The 18,683-nt window shown below is 42.7% G+C and overlaps 1 protein-coding gene across 1 annotated transcript in view; it reads right to left on the reverse strand.

Annotated features, from left to right (window-relative positions):
• The window catches only part of LOC124597664, a 307,295-nt gene that overhangs the window by 31,587 nt on the left and 257,025 nt on the right, over positions 1-18,683 (reverse strand). Inside the window, exon 14 of the mRNA XM_047135951.1 lies at positions 13,804-13,958. Within this exon, the coding sequence (XP_046991907.1) occupies positions 13,804-13,958 (155 nt within the window). The remainder of the gene's footprint in view (positions 1-13,803; positions 13,959-18,683) is intronic.

Raw genomic sequence — 18,683 nt, forward strand, 5'->3', positions numbered from 1 at the left:
TTTGAGACGTTTGTATTCCTTTTTGCCTGTTTCATTTACTGCATTTTTATATTTTCTCCTTTCATCAATTAAATTCAATATTTCTTCTGTTACCCAAGGATTTCTACTAGCCCTCGTCTTTTTACCTACTTGATCCTCTGCTGCCTTCACTACTTCATCCCTCAAAGCTACCCATTCTTCTTCTACTGTATTTATTTCCCCCATTCCTGTCAATTGCTCCCTTATGCTCTCCCTGAATCTCTGTACAACCTCTGGTTCTTTTAGTTTATCCAGGTCCCATCTCCTTAAATTCCCACCTTTTTGCAGTTTCTTCAGTTTTAATCTACAGGTCATAACCAATAGATTGTGGTCAGAGTCCACATCTGCCCCTGGAAATGTCTTACAATTTAAAACCTGGTTCCTAAATCTCTGTCTTACCATTATATAATCTATCTGATACCTTTTAGTATCTCCAGGGTTCTTCCATGTATACAACCTTCTTTCATGATTCTTAAACCAAGTGTTAGTTATGATTATGTTGTGCTCTGTGCAAAATTCTACCAGGCGGCTTCCTCTTTCATTTCTGTCTCCCAATCCATATTCACCTACTATGTTTCCTTCTCTCCCTTTTCCTACACTCGAATTCCAGTCACCCATGACTATTAAATTTTCGTCTCCCTTCACAATCTGAATAATTTCTTTTATTTCATCATACATTTCTTCAATTTCTTCGTCATCTGCAGAGCTAGTTGGCATATAAACTTGTACTACTGTAGTAGGTGTGGGCTTCGTATCTATCTTGGCCACAATAATGCGTTCACTATGCTGTTTGTAGTAGCTTACCCGCATTCCTATTTTCCTATTCATTATTAAACCTACTCCTGCATTCCCCCTATTTGATTTTGTGTTTATAACCCTGTAGTCACCTGACCAGAAGTCTTGTTCCTCCTGCCACCGAACTTCACTAATTCCCACTATATCTAACTTCAACCTATCCATTTCCCTTTTTAAATTTTCTAACCTACCTGCCCGATTAAGGGATCTGACATTCCACGCTCCGATCCGTAGAACGCCAGTTTTCTTTCTCCTGATAACGACATCCTCTTGAGTAGTCCCCGCCCGGAGATCCGAATGGGGGACTATTTTACCTCCGGAATATTTTACCCAAGAGGACGCCATCATCATGTAATCATACAGTAAAGCTGCATGCCCTCGGGAAAAATTACGGCTGTAGTTTCCCCTTGCTTTCAGCCGTTCGCAGTACCAGCAAGCCATATTGGAGTTAATTGTGACGCTTATTTAAGAAAGGTCAGGCTAGCAAATACTCTGATAAATTGATGAATAGTAGGATAGTGGAACTAGAACAATATAGGTAGACACAGCATCTACTCATAAAGGATAAGGGGGACGTAGCCGGCATTTGCTAAGGATATAGGGCAGGCGTACCTGCATAGAGATAGGATGACCTGTGACCTGAAGAATAGGGATTTGTTATAAAGGAGCGGACATACCAGAACTAAGGAGGAAGTTCACTGATAGGGTCAACCCACATGTAAGATATAGGTACTGATCCAAGGGGAAAGAGACACTATCGTGACAGAAGTCACACATTTTTATAGGAATTATACTGGTAAATTTGAACTCTATATACCACTAGCATTATTATGTGCTATGAGTATCAGAAAGAACACTTTCATATGCCCAGTGTTCATCCAGACTACAAACAGTCTATAAATAATGAGGTTATTACATACTAAAGAAGCAGTACAAAGGATTAGAATAAAGAATAAAATACTCAAGTATCATGAACACCTGAAGTTTATGATTGGAAACCTAAGGTTAGTCCTCACGATGCCTAGATATAAAAAGAATTGGCTCCAACATTGAGTGAAATGCTCCCATTTAATAATCAAAGTAAAATGAAAAAAAAGAAAAGCTAAATACAAAATAAAAGGGTTATGCATGGTTAATAAGAAAAATGTGGAATGTACACTTTGGAAATACGAATTGTTATTATATGTAATACTAATGTACATAATGAGTATGTATAAAATATCATGTGTTCGATCTGAGGGGGGAGATATGTAGTGATTCAAGAATTTCTGCCCTTATACCCTCTCAAAAACACAATATTTTAAAAACAAGTGTGAGAGAACGTACATACTCCACGACACGTTTGTGTGTGCAGGCTGGAAAGGATTCATTAGCACAAGGTAGATGTGACAGTCGAACGGCATTGACAAGTGTTTGCCGCTTGCGCCACGGAAGCCGTATTGGAAGAACAAGAAGTAATTATGTAGCATTCTTTGCTGTTTTAGTGACTGTGATTATTGTTAAAGAAAAAATGAATAACTGATTACAGACTTTTAAGTAATTCATGTGCTGGACTTGAGAGGCGTAGGACATGTTCATAACTGCTGGTGGTTATTAAGCCAACTATATTGTAAATGCCTTCTAATAAAGCCTAGCGTGAGACGAATCGGTTGACTAGTAAACATTCGAACATTGATCTGAGAAATGGTGAATATGTTATTTATGGAAGTTGAAATATACCAAGACTGAACTAAAGGTATTCCTCCAGTACTAAATTATTTCAAAAGTAGAGAGAGAGTCTTATAAATTCCTGTTAACCAGCAGTATTCTTCAGAGAAGAAGTTTTTGGAGATCGACGTAGCCAGAAATCAAGAGAAGAAGATCGGCTGTACACAGCAAGTAAGTCAACCTATGGGAGAGAGGTATGAATTTGCAATCCAACTTCACATCGCTTCGGGTCGTCTAGAGTGTTAGAATGTACTGCCAGCACTTCTGCTTAAGCTGACAAAGGTGAGGAAGCCAAGTCAATTGGACATCGAAAACCAATCTTAAGAATCGATATATCTCCACTACAGTGAGTGGTTCATCATTAAATTAAAGTTCTGGTCCTGGCTGAACGGTACGACACTGACAGAAGTGCATAACACACGACTTTGTGGCCAAAAACTGGAAACCGTGTGTTAAAGCGCATGACGGCTCCCTGTGGATGGCTCCCTGTAGTCACCGGTCAGCAACACTAGTACTGGTGGAGCAGTACAAAATGCAGAAGTCGTCTGCATACAGAGAGGGTGAGACAGACGGCCCTACAGCTGCTGCTAGACTGTTAATGGCCACTAAAAATAGTAATACACTCAATACAGAGCCCTGTGGGATCCCTTTCTCCTTGATATGGGGGGGAACTATGGGAGGCACCAACTTGAACACAGAAAGTACAAAGCGACAGGAAATTTTGGATAAAAATCGGGAGTGTGTGGGGCGGCGGGTGGAATAATTGTTAAATGTTATGTATTTATTTATTTAATGCTGTTGTTTGCCGTTCTCAACACTGGCTCTCTAACTACAATATTGGCAACCACAAAGTGATTAGCAAAACGTGAAGCCTGTAATTAGAATTCCTAGTGCCCACTTCATCTGAGAAATACATTTATAGCTACAGCTTATAGCTCTGAGGAATTAGGATATTGTCTGGGATTCATAATCAAAAACCATTCTCTCTAAAATGTTCACTATATTCTGAAAGTCACAGACCAAAAAGAATCTATACAATCCAACTACCAGAGCAGTTCAGAGTATAATGAGCTGATGCAACTATAACTGTTCAAATTAAATGTTTAAGTGAATGCTCGCCATAATTTGATGATAATGTTCATCAAACGCCACGCTAATAATGGTAGAATGTCTGTCCTGCGGCGGCACGTGAAAATACAACATACACAAACTAAAGATAGATCATTAACATCATCCCAAAATTAACACTTCACTCGAAAACAATTTCATGGTTACGCATATCCCGAGTAACTTATTACTGCATCCGAGGCTGTTTATATCAACGATACCGACGCGACACGACTCCCGGCACAGGTGGTGCGCTAATCAGCATCTGGAGAGAACTGGGGCCTTCCTTCTCTCGCGCAGTGTGCTTACATATAAGCCGCGGTGCGGACGGCTAAGGGAACGTCTGATCAAATCTGCTCTCCCGACTAGCCGCTGGGCTAGTAATGCACCACTTTAAGTTATCGAATAAATCATTGCTTCCTTTGCTGATGGCCGATGAAGCTCTCAATTTACATGTGCAATCAGCACACAGGTAAGTAATCATAATAAAAGTCTGACGTGGCTAAGTCAAATATTTTGGGCGAGAGAATTAATTTAATTACACTACACGCAGTAGACGAGCTCTGAACTTGCTCTTTGGAGATACGCTATAGCTATAGTTTTATAGTTATTCTGTTGAAACTTCTCACATTTTTATGATTATAGTGGATCTCCATTCTCCTTAAATTTAAACATCCTAGCTTTATTTATTCGCCTACTTAATCTATCTTGCTTCCTTAATTTCTATGACAAAAACCAGAAAATCATGAATTTCAACTAAAATTTTAATTTGTGAGATCCAGAATACTGTTTCTACTAAATTATTATGCAAAAGGAATCTAAATATAAATTTTTAAGTTTCTAGCTCTTTTCTGTTGTGCCAATGATTTTTTACAGAAAAACGCCCAAATTTCGAAAATGGTTAAAGTTATTGAACCGATATTCAACACATATCGATTTAGTATTACTCCTGACATGCTAGTGCAATATTTATGATGTCAGAGCTAGTTACAGCAGACTAGGCTGGCACACAATGGAAAGACTTATGTGAATTTTATAAAGTGTGAGTATGCTGCTTCCCTGCAAGTGGACCTCGGATAGCCCATTCATATATTATGGCAAGGATATGATGTCGCCAGCTCGTGTCATATGTTTTCTGTAAATCAAAAAAGACAGCAACCAGGTGTTGGCGTCCGGAAAAGGCTATTTTGATGAGAGACTCGAGGGACACAGGATTATCAGTGGTAAATGACCCTAGCGGAAGCCGCACTGACATGGAGCCAGTAGGCCACATGGCTCCAGGGACCAACCCAACCACTGACACACCATACGTTTCAACAGCTTACAAAGAATGTTGGTGAGGCTGATGGGCTGATAGCTATCCACATCAAGCGGGTTTCTACCACGTCTGAGCACCGGAATAATGGTGCTCTCCTGCCATTGTGATGGAAAGATGCCATCGCACCACATCTGGTTGAAAATGATGAGGAGATGTCGGTTGTAGTCGGATGAGAGATGTTTCATCATTGACTGTGGATCCAATCTGGCCAAGGAGCTGTGTCGGGGCTATGTGCAAGGGCACTGAGGAGTTTCCACTCTGTAAATGGGGTGTTATAGGATTCACTGTGGCGTGTAGTGAATGAGAGGACTTTCACTTCCAGCCGCCGTTTGAGAGTGCGAAAGGCTGAGGGTAACTATCTGACACACAGGATCGAGCGTAATGCTCAGCAAAGTGCTCGGCAATAGGGTAGTTAACGTGACATTTATGTTAACACCGGGAACACCTGTTGGGTCTGGTACCCGAAAACATGTTTGATCTTTGCCCAGACTTGGGAAGGTGACGTGTGGCATCCAATGATCAAGACACATCTCTCCCAACACTCCTGCTTCCTTCATTTGAAAAGCTGGCGAACGTGGGCACAGAGCGGTTTAAAGGCTATAAGGTGCTCCAGGGCTTATGCTGCTGTAGAGCTGGCCGATGCTGCTTAATTGCTTCAGCAACTTCCAGCAACCACCAAGGGACTGCCTTTGGCCGGGGGGACCCTGAAGAGCAAAGGATCGTATTTTCTGCCACAGAAACGATTGTTGCAGTCACCTACTCAACTATCACATAGATGTTACTGTGTGGGGGAGATTCAGCAGTGACAGCAGATGTGAAAGTTTCCCAGTCCACCTTGTTTAAAGCCCATTTGGGCAAGCGTCCGTGTGCCTGATGCCGGGGCAGTGACAGGGAGATGGGGAAGTGGTCACTACAACACAGATCGTCATGTGCTCTACAGTGGATAGATGGGAGAAGTCCTGGGCTGCAAATTGATAAATCAATGACTGAGTAACTACTATGAGCCACACTGGAATGTGTGGTGGCCCCAGTATTTAAGAGGCAGAGGTCGAACTGAGACAGTAAAGTTTCGATATCTTTCCCTCAGCCGGTAGGCACAGTGTCACCCCACAAGGGGTTATGAGCATTAAAGTCTCCCAAAAGTAGGAAAGGTTTAGGGAGTTGATCAATCAGTGCAGCTAATACGAGGTGCATTCAAGTTCTAAGGCCTCAGATTTTTTTTCTAATTAACTACTCACCCGAAATCGATGAAACTGGCGTTACTTCTCGACGTAATCACCCTGAAGACGTACACATTTTTCACAACGCTGACACCATGATTCCATGGCAGCAGCGAAGGCTTCTTTAGGAGTCTGTTTTGACCACTGGAAAATCGCTGAGGCAATAGCAGCACGGCTGGTGAATGTGCGGCCACGGAGAGTGTCTTTCATTGTTGGAAAAAGCCAAAGGTCACTAGGAGCCAGGTCAGGTGAGTAGGGAGCATGAGGAATCACTTCAAAGTTGTTATCACGAAGAAACTGTTACGTAACGTTAGCTCGATGTGCGTGTGCGTTGTCTTGGTGAAACAGCACACGCGCAGCCCTTCCCGGACGTTTTTGTTGCAGTGCAGGAAGGAATTTGTTCTTCAAAACATTTTCGTAGGATGCACCTGTTACCGTAGTGCCCTTTGGAACGCAATGGGTAAGGATTACGCCCTCACTGTCCCAGAACATGGACACCATCATTTTTTCAGCACTGGCGGTTACCCGAAATTTTTTTGGTGGCGGTGAATCTGTGTGCTTCCATTGAGCTGACTGGCGCTTTGTTTCTGGATTGAAAAATGGCATCCACGTCTCATCCGTTGTCACAACCGACGAAAAGAAAGTCCCATTTATGCTGTTGTTGCGCGTCAACATTGCTTGGCAACATGCCACACGGGCAGCCATGTGGTCGTCCGTCAGCATTTGTGGCACCCACCTGGATGACACTTTTCGCATTTTCAGGTCGTCATGCAGGATTGTGTGAACAGAACCCACAGAAATGCCAACTCTGGAGGCGATCTGTTCAACAGTCATTCGGTGATCCCCCAAAATAATTCTCTCCACTTTCTCGATCATGTCGTCAGACCGGCTTGTGCGAGCCCCAGGGTTGTTTCCGTTTGTTGTCACACGATGTTCTGCCTTCATTAAACTGTTGCACCCACAAACGCACTTTCGACACATCCATGACTCCATCACCACATGTCTCCTTCAACTGTCGATGAATTTCAATTGGTTTCACACCACGCAAATTCAGAAAACGAATGATTGCACGCTGTTCAAGTAAGGAAAACGTCGCCATTTTAAGTATTTAAAACAGTTCTCATTCTCGCCGCTGGCGGTAAAATCCCATCTGCCGTACGGTGCTGCCATCTCTGGGACGTATTGACAATGAACGCGGCCTCATTTTAAAACACTGTGCATAGTTCTATCTCTTTCCAGTCCAGAGAAAAAAAATCGGAGGCCTTAGAACTTGAATGCACCTCGTACATTCAGGGGTAATGCACCATCTAGAGGAAGATATACATTGCAGACAGTTATTTCCTGCGTCGTCCTTTTCCTGACAGCCACAGCTTCAAGAGGGGTTTGAAGGGGCACAGGTTCACTACAGACTGAGTTTAGGACATAGATGCAAACTCCATCTGGCACTCGATTATAGTCGCTACGGTTCCTGAAATATCCCTTATAGCCATGGAGGGCAGGGTTCCGCATTACTGGGAAACAGGTTTCCTAGAGGGCAATGCAGATAGCAGATGTAATGCTTAACAGTTGCCGTAGCTCAGCCAGGCGGCAGAGAAAACCACCGCAATTCCACTGGAGGATGACATCATCGTGAGACTGGGAAGGCATGGAACATTCAATGAGGCAGTTTACACCTCAGGGTCACCTACTGCCGCCGACTTTTTGCCTGAGCAGTCTATATCCATTGTGTCTGAGGGTCTGGCAGGATCTAGGTCCTCAGCAAATGACAGAATCACCACCTCATCCGCAGATGCAGAGATTGTAAGTAGCGGTGGTGTGGGTGCCACCGCAATTCCCTTGGTCTTGGGGACCTTCTTATTGGATTTCTCTCACTGCTCCTTGGGTTTCCCTGGCTGTGAGGACTTCACTGATTCAGTCTCCGGGACTGAGGATGAGTGTTAAGCCCTACGACCAGCTGCTTTTGGGCTCTACAGCCACTGGTGGGTGTCATCTTTCCCACTAGTAGAAACCTGGGAAGAGTGTGTCCCATGGGACCCCTTCCCAGTGACAGGAGCCGAAGAAGACATACGCTTCTCCAGCGCAGAAATGGGGAATGATATACCCGATGGTTGGGGAGGGTGCTGTTCCTGAAGTAGGTGGTGCGGGAGCAACAGGGAGGCAAGTGCCCCCCATCATCAAGGGGGCAGATGTAGTCTTCTGGATCTGAGAGGTGACGAATGTGAGGAACTGATGGGACGACAACTGTTCTCATAGCAGTGGTGAAAGAGGAGGTCATAGCCACAGGATGTAGGAGCTCAAATTTCCTCTTAGCCTCAGCGTAGGTCAGTCGGTCCAGGGTCTTACATTCAATGATTTTCCTCTCTTTCTGTAAAATCCTGCAGTCTGGCGAGCAAGGTGAATGATGCTCTCCACAGTTGACACAGACGGGAGGCAGGGCACTTGGAGAACTGGGATGTGATGGACGTCCACAATCTCGACATGCAATGCTGGAAGTACAGCAGGAAGACATATGTCTGAACTTCCAGCACTTAAAGCACCACATTGGTGGAGGGATATATGGCTTGACGTCACAGTGGTAGACCATCACCTGACCTTCTTGGGCACCCTCGAAGACCAATATGAAGGTACAGGTGGCAACCTGATTATCCCTCAGACCCTGATGGACACGCCGGACGAAATGAACACATTGCGGCTCTAAATTGGTGTGCAGCTTGTCATCAGACAGCAAAAGGAGGTCCCTGTGGAATATAACACCCTGAACCACATTTAAGCTCTTATGGGGCGTGATGGTAACAGAAATATCCACCAACTTGTCACAAGCGAGTAATGCCCGTGACTGGGCAGAGGATTCTGTTTTTATCAAGACTGATCCAGAGTGCATTTCAGACAAGCCCTCCACCTCCCCAAACTTGTGCTCCAAATGCTCCACAAAAAAGTGAGGCTTAATGGTCATGAAAGATTTCCCATCAACTCTCTTACATAAGAGGTACCAGGGTGAGTAAGCTTCACTGCCATCCTTGGCCTGGCGTTCCTCCTATGATGTAGCCAGGGAGGGGGACAATTTGGGATCATATTTCTTAGCACTACTGACGTTAGACTTTGCGCACTTAAGAGACTGCTGGCAGCGGACCACCGGCAAGAGATGACATACTACACTTCATGGCGTGTCATCCAGCCTGATGCCACCCATTCCGACCAGGGGCCCTCCCAATGGGTGCCAACCAGCCTCAGCAAGGGCCATCTGGCAGGATGGCCATTGCCGTGAGTCCCGATGCCCCAGGGACATGGGCATCTACTCCATGTCATACATGAGGTGTTAACGGTGCAGGCATCAGCAGAGCGATCCCTGTGTTGTCAGGGGGCTACCACCAACAGGGTACATGGCGGCCCCACCACAATGGACTGGCTACTGTGCTGGATATGAGGTGCTAGGAAGTCCGTGGTCATCGTCAGCGCAGAAAGCGACTGCATAGTGCATGGTGGAAAACGCACCCAGGAAGGTGTCCTCGCCCAAGAGATGGAGAATGAGCGAGACTGCAATGCAACGAAGAGAAAGTGGGATAAAGATCTCAATGCACGATGGACACAATGCACCATGTAAGGCGCCCTTTCCCAATTGGCTCGCTCTTCGGAAAATTTAGAAAGATGGAAATCAAACCCAACAGGGGACCATCACATAAAGGCTTAAACATGTGAGACTCCTTTTAGTTGCCTCTTAAAACAGGCAGGAATTCCTCGGGCCTATTGTAACCCCCAGACCTGTGGGGGGGGGGGACTTACTGATGTTATACAAGGTATAAACAAGAGCTTTAAAAAAGTTAGAAGAGAGTAGTTAATATATTTAGATTGGCAGCAACCAGATAATGTTATCAGAAAGCAATTATGGAAGAAATTTAGCATTTGGAGTGAGAAAAGATAAGAAAAGGGGGCTAGTAACTGTGCTTATTGATGAAGTTAAGATAGAGCAGACCCAAATAGCAGATGAGGTGTAGGAGAAGAAAAGGGTAGGCAGATCCATAGGAGAAACGGCCTATACCTTGATCGGGTGCATCCAAGGGAGGATTGACCTATACCATTTTATGTAAGTAGGAGAGAGGTAAGGTTAGACAGACCCATTTTTTTGAAGGGATAGTCTATGCCTTGGTCAGGTGAATCCATTGAGGGAAAGTGTGGTGTCACCGCCAGGTGGTAGCCTTTAAATCGAGCGCGGTCCGTTAGTATATGTCGGACCCGCGTGTTGCCACTATCAGTGATTGCAGACCGAGCACCGCCACACGGCAGGTCTAGTCTAGAGAGACTTCCTAGCACTCGCCCCAGTTGTACAGCCGACTTTGCTACCGATGGTTCACTGTCTACATACGCTCTCATTTGCCGAGACTACAGTTTAGCATAGCCTTCAGCTACGTCATTTGCTACGACCTAGCAAGGCGCCATATTCAGTTACTATTCTGAACAGATAATATTGTGAATCCTGTACCATCAAGGGCGACATTCCTCACTAATGGAATAAAGTTAAGTATCAAACTAATTACGTCCGCTTTCTCAATTCTAATTCCTTGTCATGTTCCAGAGCTCACGTCAGTATAGTCCTTCCCTCCTCACGCCAGCCTGCGTGAGCTAAAATGCGTGCATTTCGGCCTCCACAATAGAAAGACCTGTAACTAATCTTTTTAAAGGGAAATAAGGGTTCACTCATGTCTATGATGGTACGGAGGTTTGACAGAGTGACTGCCCTTAGAAGGTGTGCAAATGCAGTGAACACAGAAGTACAAAGCTGAATAGTGATTGATGGTCAGGATATGAAAGTTTTTTCCAAACTAATTGTTTAACCGAATAAATTTTACAGTAGAGACGAGAATGGTTGGAGCAGGAATGTTCCACAATTATTGACTAGAGCCTGTACTGAGATTTGAAACCAGAGACCAAAAGTAGGCATACCCGACAAACAATTCCTCAGGTAATGATACTGTGACAAAGAGTAAAAGGTGACTAACTATGTACATAAACAAGAAGTACACAAGAAACTCTAGAGTATACTGACTGGAAGTTAATGCATCATTAGATAAATAAATATACAAAACCACAAGTAAGCTGACACAATACATACATATTTATTAAAGTGATATCTTGCTATATAGAAGGATTGGTCATTACAGGACAAATTTCTTCAACCACACAGGATGTGAAGTAAATAAGACAGAGATACACAAAGTACATTAACACTGTTTAGCACAATTTACCTGAAATGAAACAACAAAATTGAAAAGGCCTGTTATCAAAAATAAAGTTTTATTCCTCTTTAAGGAAGGAAACCATATCCAGTGATTTTAAGTAATTATGTTCTTTATAGTTGTATGTTAATGAGAATTCAATCATTTTTTTTTTTTTTTAAAAAAAAAGGTACCGACATCTTTCCTTTAGTTGGGGGAATATGAAGTGTTACATGCCATTTAGGCAAACAGCATTTCACACTCCTTGTGTAGTACAAGGAAAGATGATTGCGACAGAAAATATTAAGTAGGGAGTAATTCGTGGCACATGTACTGAGCATGGATGTTTTGTTTCGTATGTGCAGACATTAAATGTGAGGAGCGGAATACAAGAAAACGGCAAAGTACAATAACAAATAAACAGCTTCACCTGCTGTGGCATCGTGGCTTGGCGGTGGCCTGACCATCAAACAGCAACCACACTCTTCAAGAATGACGACAAAAGACAAGATGGATTTGTAACAAACGAAATATATTGCAATCTTGGTTGCGTATGTTGAGCCTTTGAGGCATATCTCAAGTGCAAAGTCATGTTCTACTGAAATTTACAAGCAACTCTAATGATCTGTACATCCATTCAAGGAAATATATGTTTGTAAAAGGAAAGTAGTGGACATGCTTTTTCATGTTAGGAGTAGAAGTTATCTTCTTTTGCTCCAATAACAGCTGCAGAACACGAAAAAGTTGAGCCTTTTCTCAGCTACACACGGGATTTCAGAGGCACAGATTAGAACGACCTATATTTCAAGAGAAATCAACTATGGCGACCGGATCACAAGAAAAAGGGCACTATGTCAGATGTTACGTCGGGTGACAGATCTCACCTCCTGCCTCAGGCATGGATGTGTGTGATGTCCTTAGGTTAGTCAGGTTTAAGTAGTTCTAAGTTCTAGGGGACTGATGACCACAGATGTTTAGTCCCATAGTGCTCAGAGCCATTTGAACCATTTTTCAACTACAAGGTGTGAACAAGCAGCAACAGAGAACTTTCAACCAACAAGAAAAACACTGCACCGCTACCCACAACAGCTCCCACATTCCTCAGTCATGGTTACTTTCAAAAGGAGAATTATGTTATCTTTAAGGACTGTATTAAGTTTGTTAAGGACGCGAGTTTGGTTGTCTGTAAACAAAAACGACACTTAAGTGTTTTGTGTTGTTGACACTGTTTTTGTACTGACTTACGAAAATAATGACAAGAATGAATTAGTAGTTGATTTGTTTAAGAGAATTCGTATTAGCAAGATCATTTGTTTAAGTTTTTGAATGTTAATAGCTTGCAAAAAATTAGGCCAAGTTCACATGTATCCAACTATTAAATAATACAAAGAGTGTTATTTATATTATTAAAGAAATTCAAACATAATTTTTGATGTTTATATCACACAACATTTAGGCCTACATTGCAGCTATCAGGTTTTCAAGTAGCGATTTGCTTTCACAAGAAGGCACAACAGCAATGCTAAATACTTACTTGTCTAACAAGAAGAGACACTTCTGAAAGTATACAAAACAAAATATATTTACATTGAACACTATTTGCTCTTAAATAAGATCATTTTGTGGACAAAATATACCTGTGAATCACACTCAGCATCCATTATGGAATGTGAGTAATTTAGCACCAGTGAACAGTGACAAGAAAGGAGGGGTTGAGATTAGCAGCCCTTTTACAGCAATGTAATAGCACAGAGTACTAACTTAGACAAATGTAAATAGGGAGAATGCTCTGTTAGTGTTGAATGCATCATCCTTCCATTTAACATGTGAAAAATACAGGAAGAATAGAAACATAGTTGTCTAGGCAGGGGAGTAAACTCTGATGTTTCCACATACATGCCCAGCCTCAAAAGCACCTTGCTTGCTTAATGAGACAAGGGCACTGGAGCTGATGCAACGCATATCAAATTTTCTACTGGGTTAGCAATGGGGTCTGCCTCTGTTCTAGCAGCTGTTTGTGGAAGACTGCTGGAGCAATGGAAAGGGCACTGAGAAGGAGTTTAACATTTTTGAAGAGGCTGCATCTGATTTCAATATATATATAAATCTACTGTCACTGGCATTGTGCACTAAGAAGCAAAAGGGTACAAAATGAAAGTTTCATTAGTTACTAATTTGGTGCAATTAGGATTCTGTTGTAGAAAGAAACTGTATGTCAGATGTGTCTAACGACATTTCTCAACAGGGTCACCTGTCAAAAAAACTACGATCGTAGTATATACTCATCTCCCCATACTCTGGATTGGAACAACTAAATAATAGTTCATTAACAATATTCTCTAAATAAATTTAGTTATTAACTTTTTCTCACAATTATGTACAGAAAGACATTTAAAAAACAAATAATTTTAGACACTGTGATACTTGCTCCAAGCACTAATTTAGGAACATTATCCACAGCAGCTCCAGCATGTTTCAATATGCACTGCAGAGCTAATTTGGCCTGTCGCAAGTCTCCCTTCAGAACAAACCTCCGCCAATGATATAAAAGCTTTTCTTCAAATAGCTGGTGGAAGAGCTCACCTGTAAGAATTAAAATTGAAAACATATCTCAAATATATTTTCAATTTTGTATTTTCCAACATATTATGGGAACAATGAAAGGAAAATCAGAAGAAAACTCAAAAAATGATATCACACAGTTCATAGGTATGCTTTATTTGCTTCAAGCAGTAAGTCTCCATTCTTAAGACTCACAAATACTCTTATAACATTACTCCTATTCTTGAGCTATGTACATGACTAGTGTCTACTCACCCTAGAATCTGCAAGTACTATTTGCAGTAACTGGATGTCATTCCCATAGACGTATTGTTCACTGGTGAAAGGCCTACTGAGGTATGAAATCTGCCCAAAATCGTACCCATCGTGTTCTGCTTATTTTCATGTTTCAGCTGCCTTTGATTTAGATTAATCAGTTATACCTAGTATCAGATGGTAGTAAAAAAAATATGTTTTAAGCAGAAAAAGAAGGTAAGCAATTCAGAGTTGAGCTTCATGTCAAATCCAATGGAGAAGTAGCCTAAGAAAACACAAGGAAACCTAAATCGTAATGGCTGGATCATTACGTGAACCCTACTTCTGATTAACAATATGAGAGAAGGAAAGTTGCTACTCACCATAGAGCGGAGATGCTGAGCCGCGATAGGCACAATAAAAAGATTCACACAATCATAGCTTTCGGCCATTAAGGCCTTTGTCAGCAGTAGACACACATACAAACGCGCACGCGCGTACACACACACACACACACACACACACACACACACACACACACACACACACACACACACACACGCACACACGCACGCACGCACGCAAGTGCAACTAGCACACACATCTGCAGTCTCAGAGAGCTGAAACGACACAGCGAGCAGCAGCACCAGTGCATGGTGGGAGTGGTGATTGGGTGGGGGGTAAGGAGGAGGCTGGGGGCAGGGAGTGGGAGGGATAGTATGATGGGAGTGGCAGACAGTGAAGTGTTGCAGTTTAGACAGAGGGTAGGCGAGAAGGTGTGGAAGGGGGAGGGGGTAAGTAGCAGAAAGGAGAGAAATAAAAATAAAAATAAAAGAAATTAAAAGTGAAATGACAGCTGTGTAGTGCTGGAATGGGAACAGGGTGGGGACTGGATGGGTAAGGACAGTGACTAACTAAGGTTGAGGCCAAGAGGGTTACGGGAACATAGGATGTATTGCAGGGAAAGTTCCCACCTGCGCAATTCAGAAAAGCTAGTGTTGGTGGGAAGGAGCCATATGGCACAGGTTGTGAAGCAATCATTGAGATGAGGGGTATCATGTTTGGCAGCGTGTTCAGCTGCAGGGTGGTCCACTTGCTTTTTGGCCACAGTTTGTCGGTGGACGTTCATGCAGACAGACAGCTTGTTGGTTGTCATGCCTACATAAGAATGCAGCACAGTGGTTGCAGCTTAGCTTATAGATCACATGACTCGTTTCACACGTAGCCCTGCCTTTGATGTGAAAGGTAATGTTAGTGACTGGACTGGAGTAGGTGGTGGTAGGAGTATGTATGGGACAGGTCTTGCATCTATGTCTATTACAGGGTATGAGCCATGAGGCAAGGGATTGGGAACAGGGGTTGTGTAAGGATGGACGAGTATATTGTGTAGGTTCGGTGGACGGCGGGATACCATCGTCGGAGGGGTGGAACAGATAGTGGGTAGGACATTTCTCATTTCAGGGCACGAATAGAGGTAATCGAAACCCCGGTGGAGAATGTAATTCAGCTGCTCCAGTCCCGGATGGTACTGCGTTACAAGGGGAATGCTCCTCTGTGGCCGGACTGCGGGACTTTGGGAGGTGGTGGGAGACTGGAAAGATAAGCCACGGGGGATGTGTTTTTTACAAGGATGGGAGGATAATTACAGTCAGTGAAGGCTTCAGTGAGACCCTTGACATATATAGAGAGAGACTGCTCGTCACTGCAGATGCGACGATCACTGGTGGCTAGGCCGTACGGAAGGGACTTCTTGGTATGAAACGGGTGGCAGCTGTCGAAGTGTAGGTATTGCTGGTGGTTATTAGGTCTGATATGGACGGTGGTACTGATGTAGCTATCTCTGAGGTGGAGGTCAACATCTAGGAAGATGGCTTGTTGGGTTAGTATAGGATGGTGCCACGTGGGTGCCCATAGCTGTACCACGGATTTGTTTGTAGGTAATGCCTTCAAAGGAGAAGTAATTGTGGGTGAGGATATAGTTGGTCATGGAGACTAGGAAGGAGGTTGTTGGTTTGGAATCCATAGGGCTTCGGGAAAGGTAGTGTTCAATAGCAGTAAGGCCATGGGCATTAGGAATGTTAGTGTACAGGGAGGTGGCATCAATAGTGACGAGCAGGGCACACTGTTCCAAGATGGCCGCCGAGTAAGTGACGCCAGAAACCATTTCCAGAAAGTTAAGTGATTTAGACAGGAATATAATTTAGTTTAATGCCGACAACATATTAAATACATGCATTAGTGTATCATTTAGTCTTGCCGTTAAAGGTTTGACTTTTGTTTGCGTATTTTTTCAGAAAACACGAAAAGATCGTAACTTCGCGAAGTCGCGCTTAGGCTTAAATTTTGTAAACGTGTTTGTTTCTTGTTTCATGGTAATTTAACTAATTTCTCGGTAACAAATAAGTAAACTACCGTAAATAGCGTGTAACTTCATTGTTTTACTACAGATTTCAGAAAAACAGCGTAGCTTTATATCAGAAACTTGCTTATATACATTTGTTTATAGGCCTAATTCTCGTAACGTTTTTGGAGAATCAAAGTTAAAGTATCTCGTTTAATTGTCCTTTTTTTCATTCCATCGAGTGAAATATAAAATAAATAGCGTATACCTTCATTGTTTTAATACAGATCTCAGAAAAACAGCGGCATTTTAAATCAGAAACTTGCTTATATACATTTGTGAATAGGCTTAATTCTTGTAACGTCTTTTTTGATTTTTGGTAATTTAATTGATTTATTCTAGCTAAAGTATTATTTTTGCCATGAGTGAGAAGTGCCTGACTTGCCGTAGAATTGTTAGTTCTGGGATTTGGTGCGATGGATGCAGTAGCTTTTTTCACTGGGGGGACTGCAGTGGCGTGGGTGTCGGGAAAGTGGATCAGGCTCATCAGTGGTTATGTAGGATTTGCAGCAGAGATAGGAAGATAGTGGAACAGGAGGGGAAAATTGCTGCCCTTCAGGCTGAGCTAGATCAGGCTAGGGAAGATCTGGTCAGGTTAAGGAGGGAGAAGGGCAAAGAGAGGTGGGAAGTGGCAACAGGTAGCAGAAGGAACAGGCCTAGAACTAAGTCTGACAGTTTTGTGGTGAATGTCAAAAATAAGTTTGACCTGTTGCTTCAGTTAGAAACTGATGAGCCTCAAGCAGAGGTAGGTGTAGACAGGACACAACAAACTTTCAATAGGAAATTGAAAAAGAATGTAGGAAAGCCATTGAAAAGGAAGAAAGTTTCGTTGTTAGGCAGTTCTCATGCCAGAGGTGTAGGCCAACTTCTGCAGGAGGAATTAGGACCAGAATACCAGGTCACAAATTTTTTCAAACCAAGTGCTAGTCTGGATCAGGTGACAGAGGATTTAGGTTCACTCTGTAAAGGATTTACTAGGGAAGACATCGTGGTTATTGTGGGAGGGCCAGGGAACAGCATCGACAGAGATCCTGGGTACAGTATAGAGTGTGACCTGATAAAGATTGCGTCGGCATCGAGACACACCAATGTTGAGTTTGTATCTGTCCTGAGATGCCATGACCGGCCTCATTTGAACTCTTCTGTTGGGAGAGTTAATTTGGAGTTGGAACGGCTGCTTGGGTCGGGTGCGGGGGCTCATATTGGTGTGGTTCCTGTTGATTCTCTCAGTAGGTGGGACTATACCAGGCACGGCCTACATCTCAACAGGAAAGAGAAGGGGAAACTGGCTGGGGTAATAGCAGGAAATTTAAGGGGGGGAGGCACTGCCATGAATGGTAAAATACCAGTGGTTACAGGTGTTGAAGCAGCACCTTTTTTAGGATAGGTAAGACAGAAAGATGTCAAGTTCTACGAGAGGTCAGGATTGAAACAAATCTTCAGTTTAGGAAAGAAATTAAACAGCACAATTCTAGCACATTGGATCACCAATCACAGCTGTCAATTATAAATTTTCACCAATCACCAGAAATTTTATCTCCACCAAGTTGTATCTCAGTCCTAGGTAATTGCATTGATGAATTAAAGTCACCCAACCCAGTTGACATAATCTGCCTCTCTGAACACCATGTGACCACTGGTATAGCAACTAGGCCTAAGCACAATGAGAAACTCAGACAGGAGAGTACTGCAAATGTTAGAATAAGGAAAGGTTCTCATAAAAGTATAATTAAAAATAATGTAAGTATATTCATCAAAATATTGGGAGTTTAAAGAATAAAATAGATGAGCTTCTGGTTTGTTTAGAAGATTTAGAAGCAGAGGATGAAATAGATATACTATGCCTGTCTGAGCATCACATTGTTACTGATATGGATAAGGTAAATGTAAGTGGATATAAGCTCTCTGCACATGTAATGAGAGAAAATATGGAGAAAGGAGGAGTTGCCATATATGTCAAAAGTTATCATTGTGCAAAAAGTATAGAAACAAAAAGGTTTTGTGTAGAGAAACATATAGAAGCATGTGCCTGTGAGCTTAAATTAAATAAAGGCACATTTATAATTGTAACTGTATATAGGTCCCCATCAGGAAATTTTCATCTATTTCTG

The sequence above is a fragment of the Schistocerca americana genome, chromosome 1 (assembly GCF_021461395.2).
Source record: "Schistocerca americana isolate TAMUIC-IGC-003095 chromosome 1, iqSchAmer2.1, whole genome shotgun sequence".
NCBI lineage: Eukaryota > Metazoa > Arthropoda > Insecta > Orthoptera > Acrididae > Schistocerca > Schistocerca americana.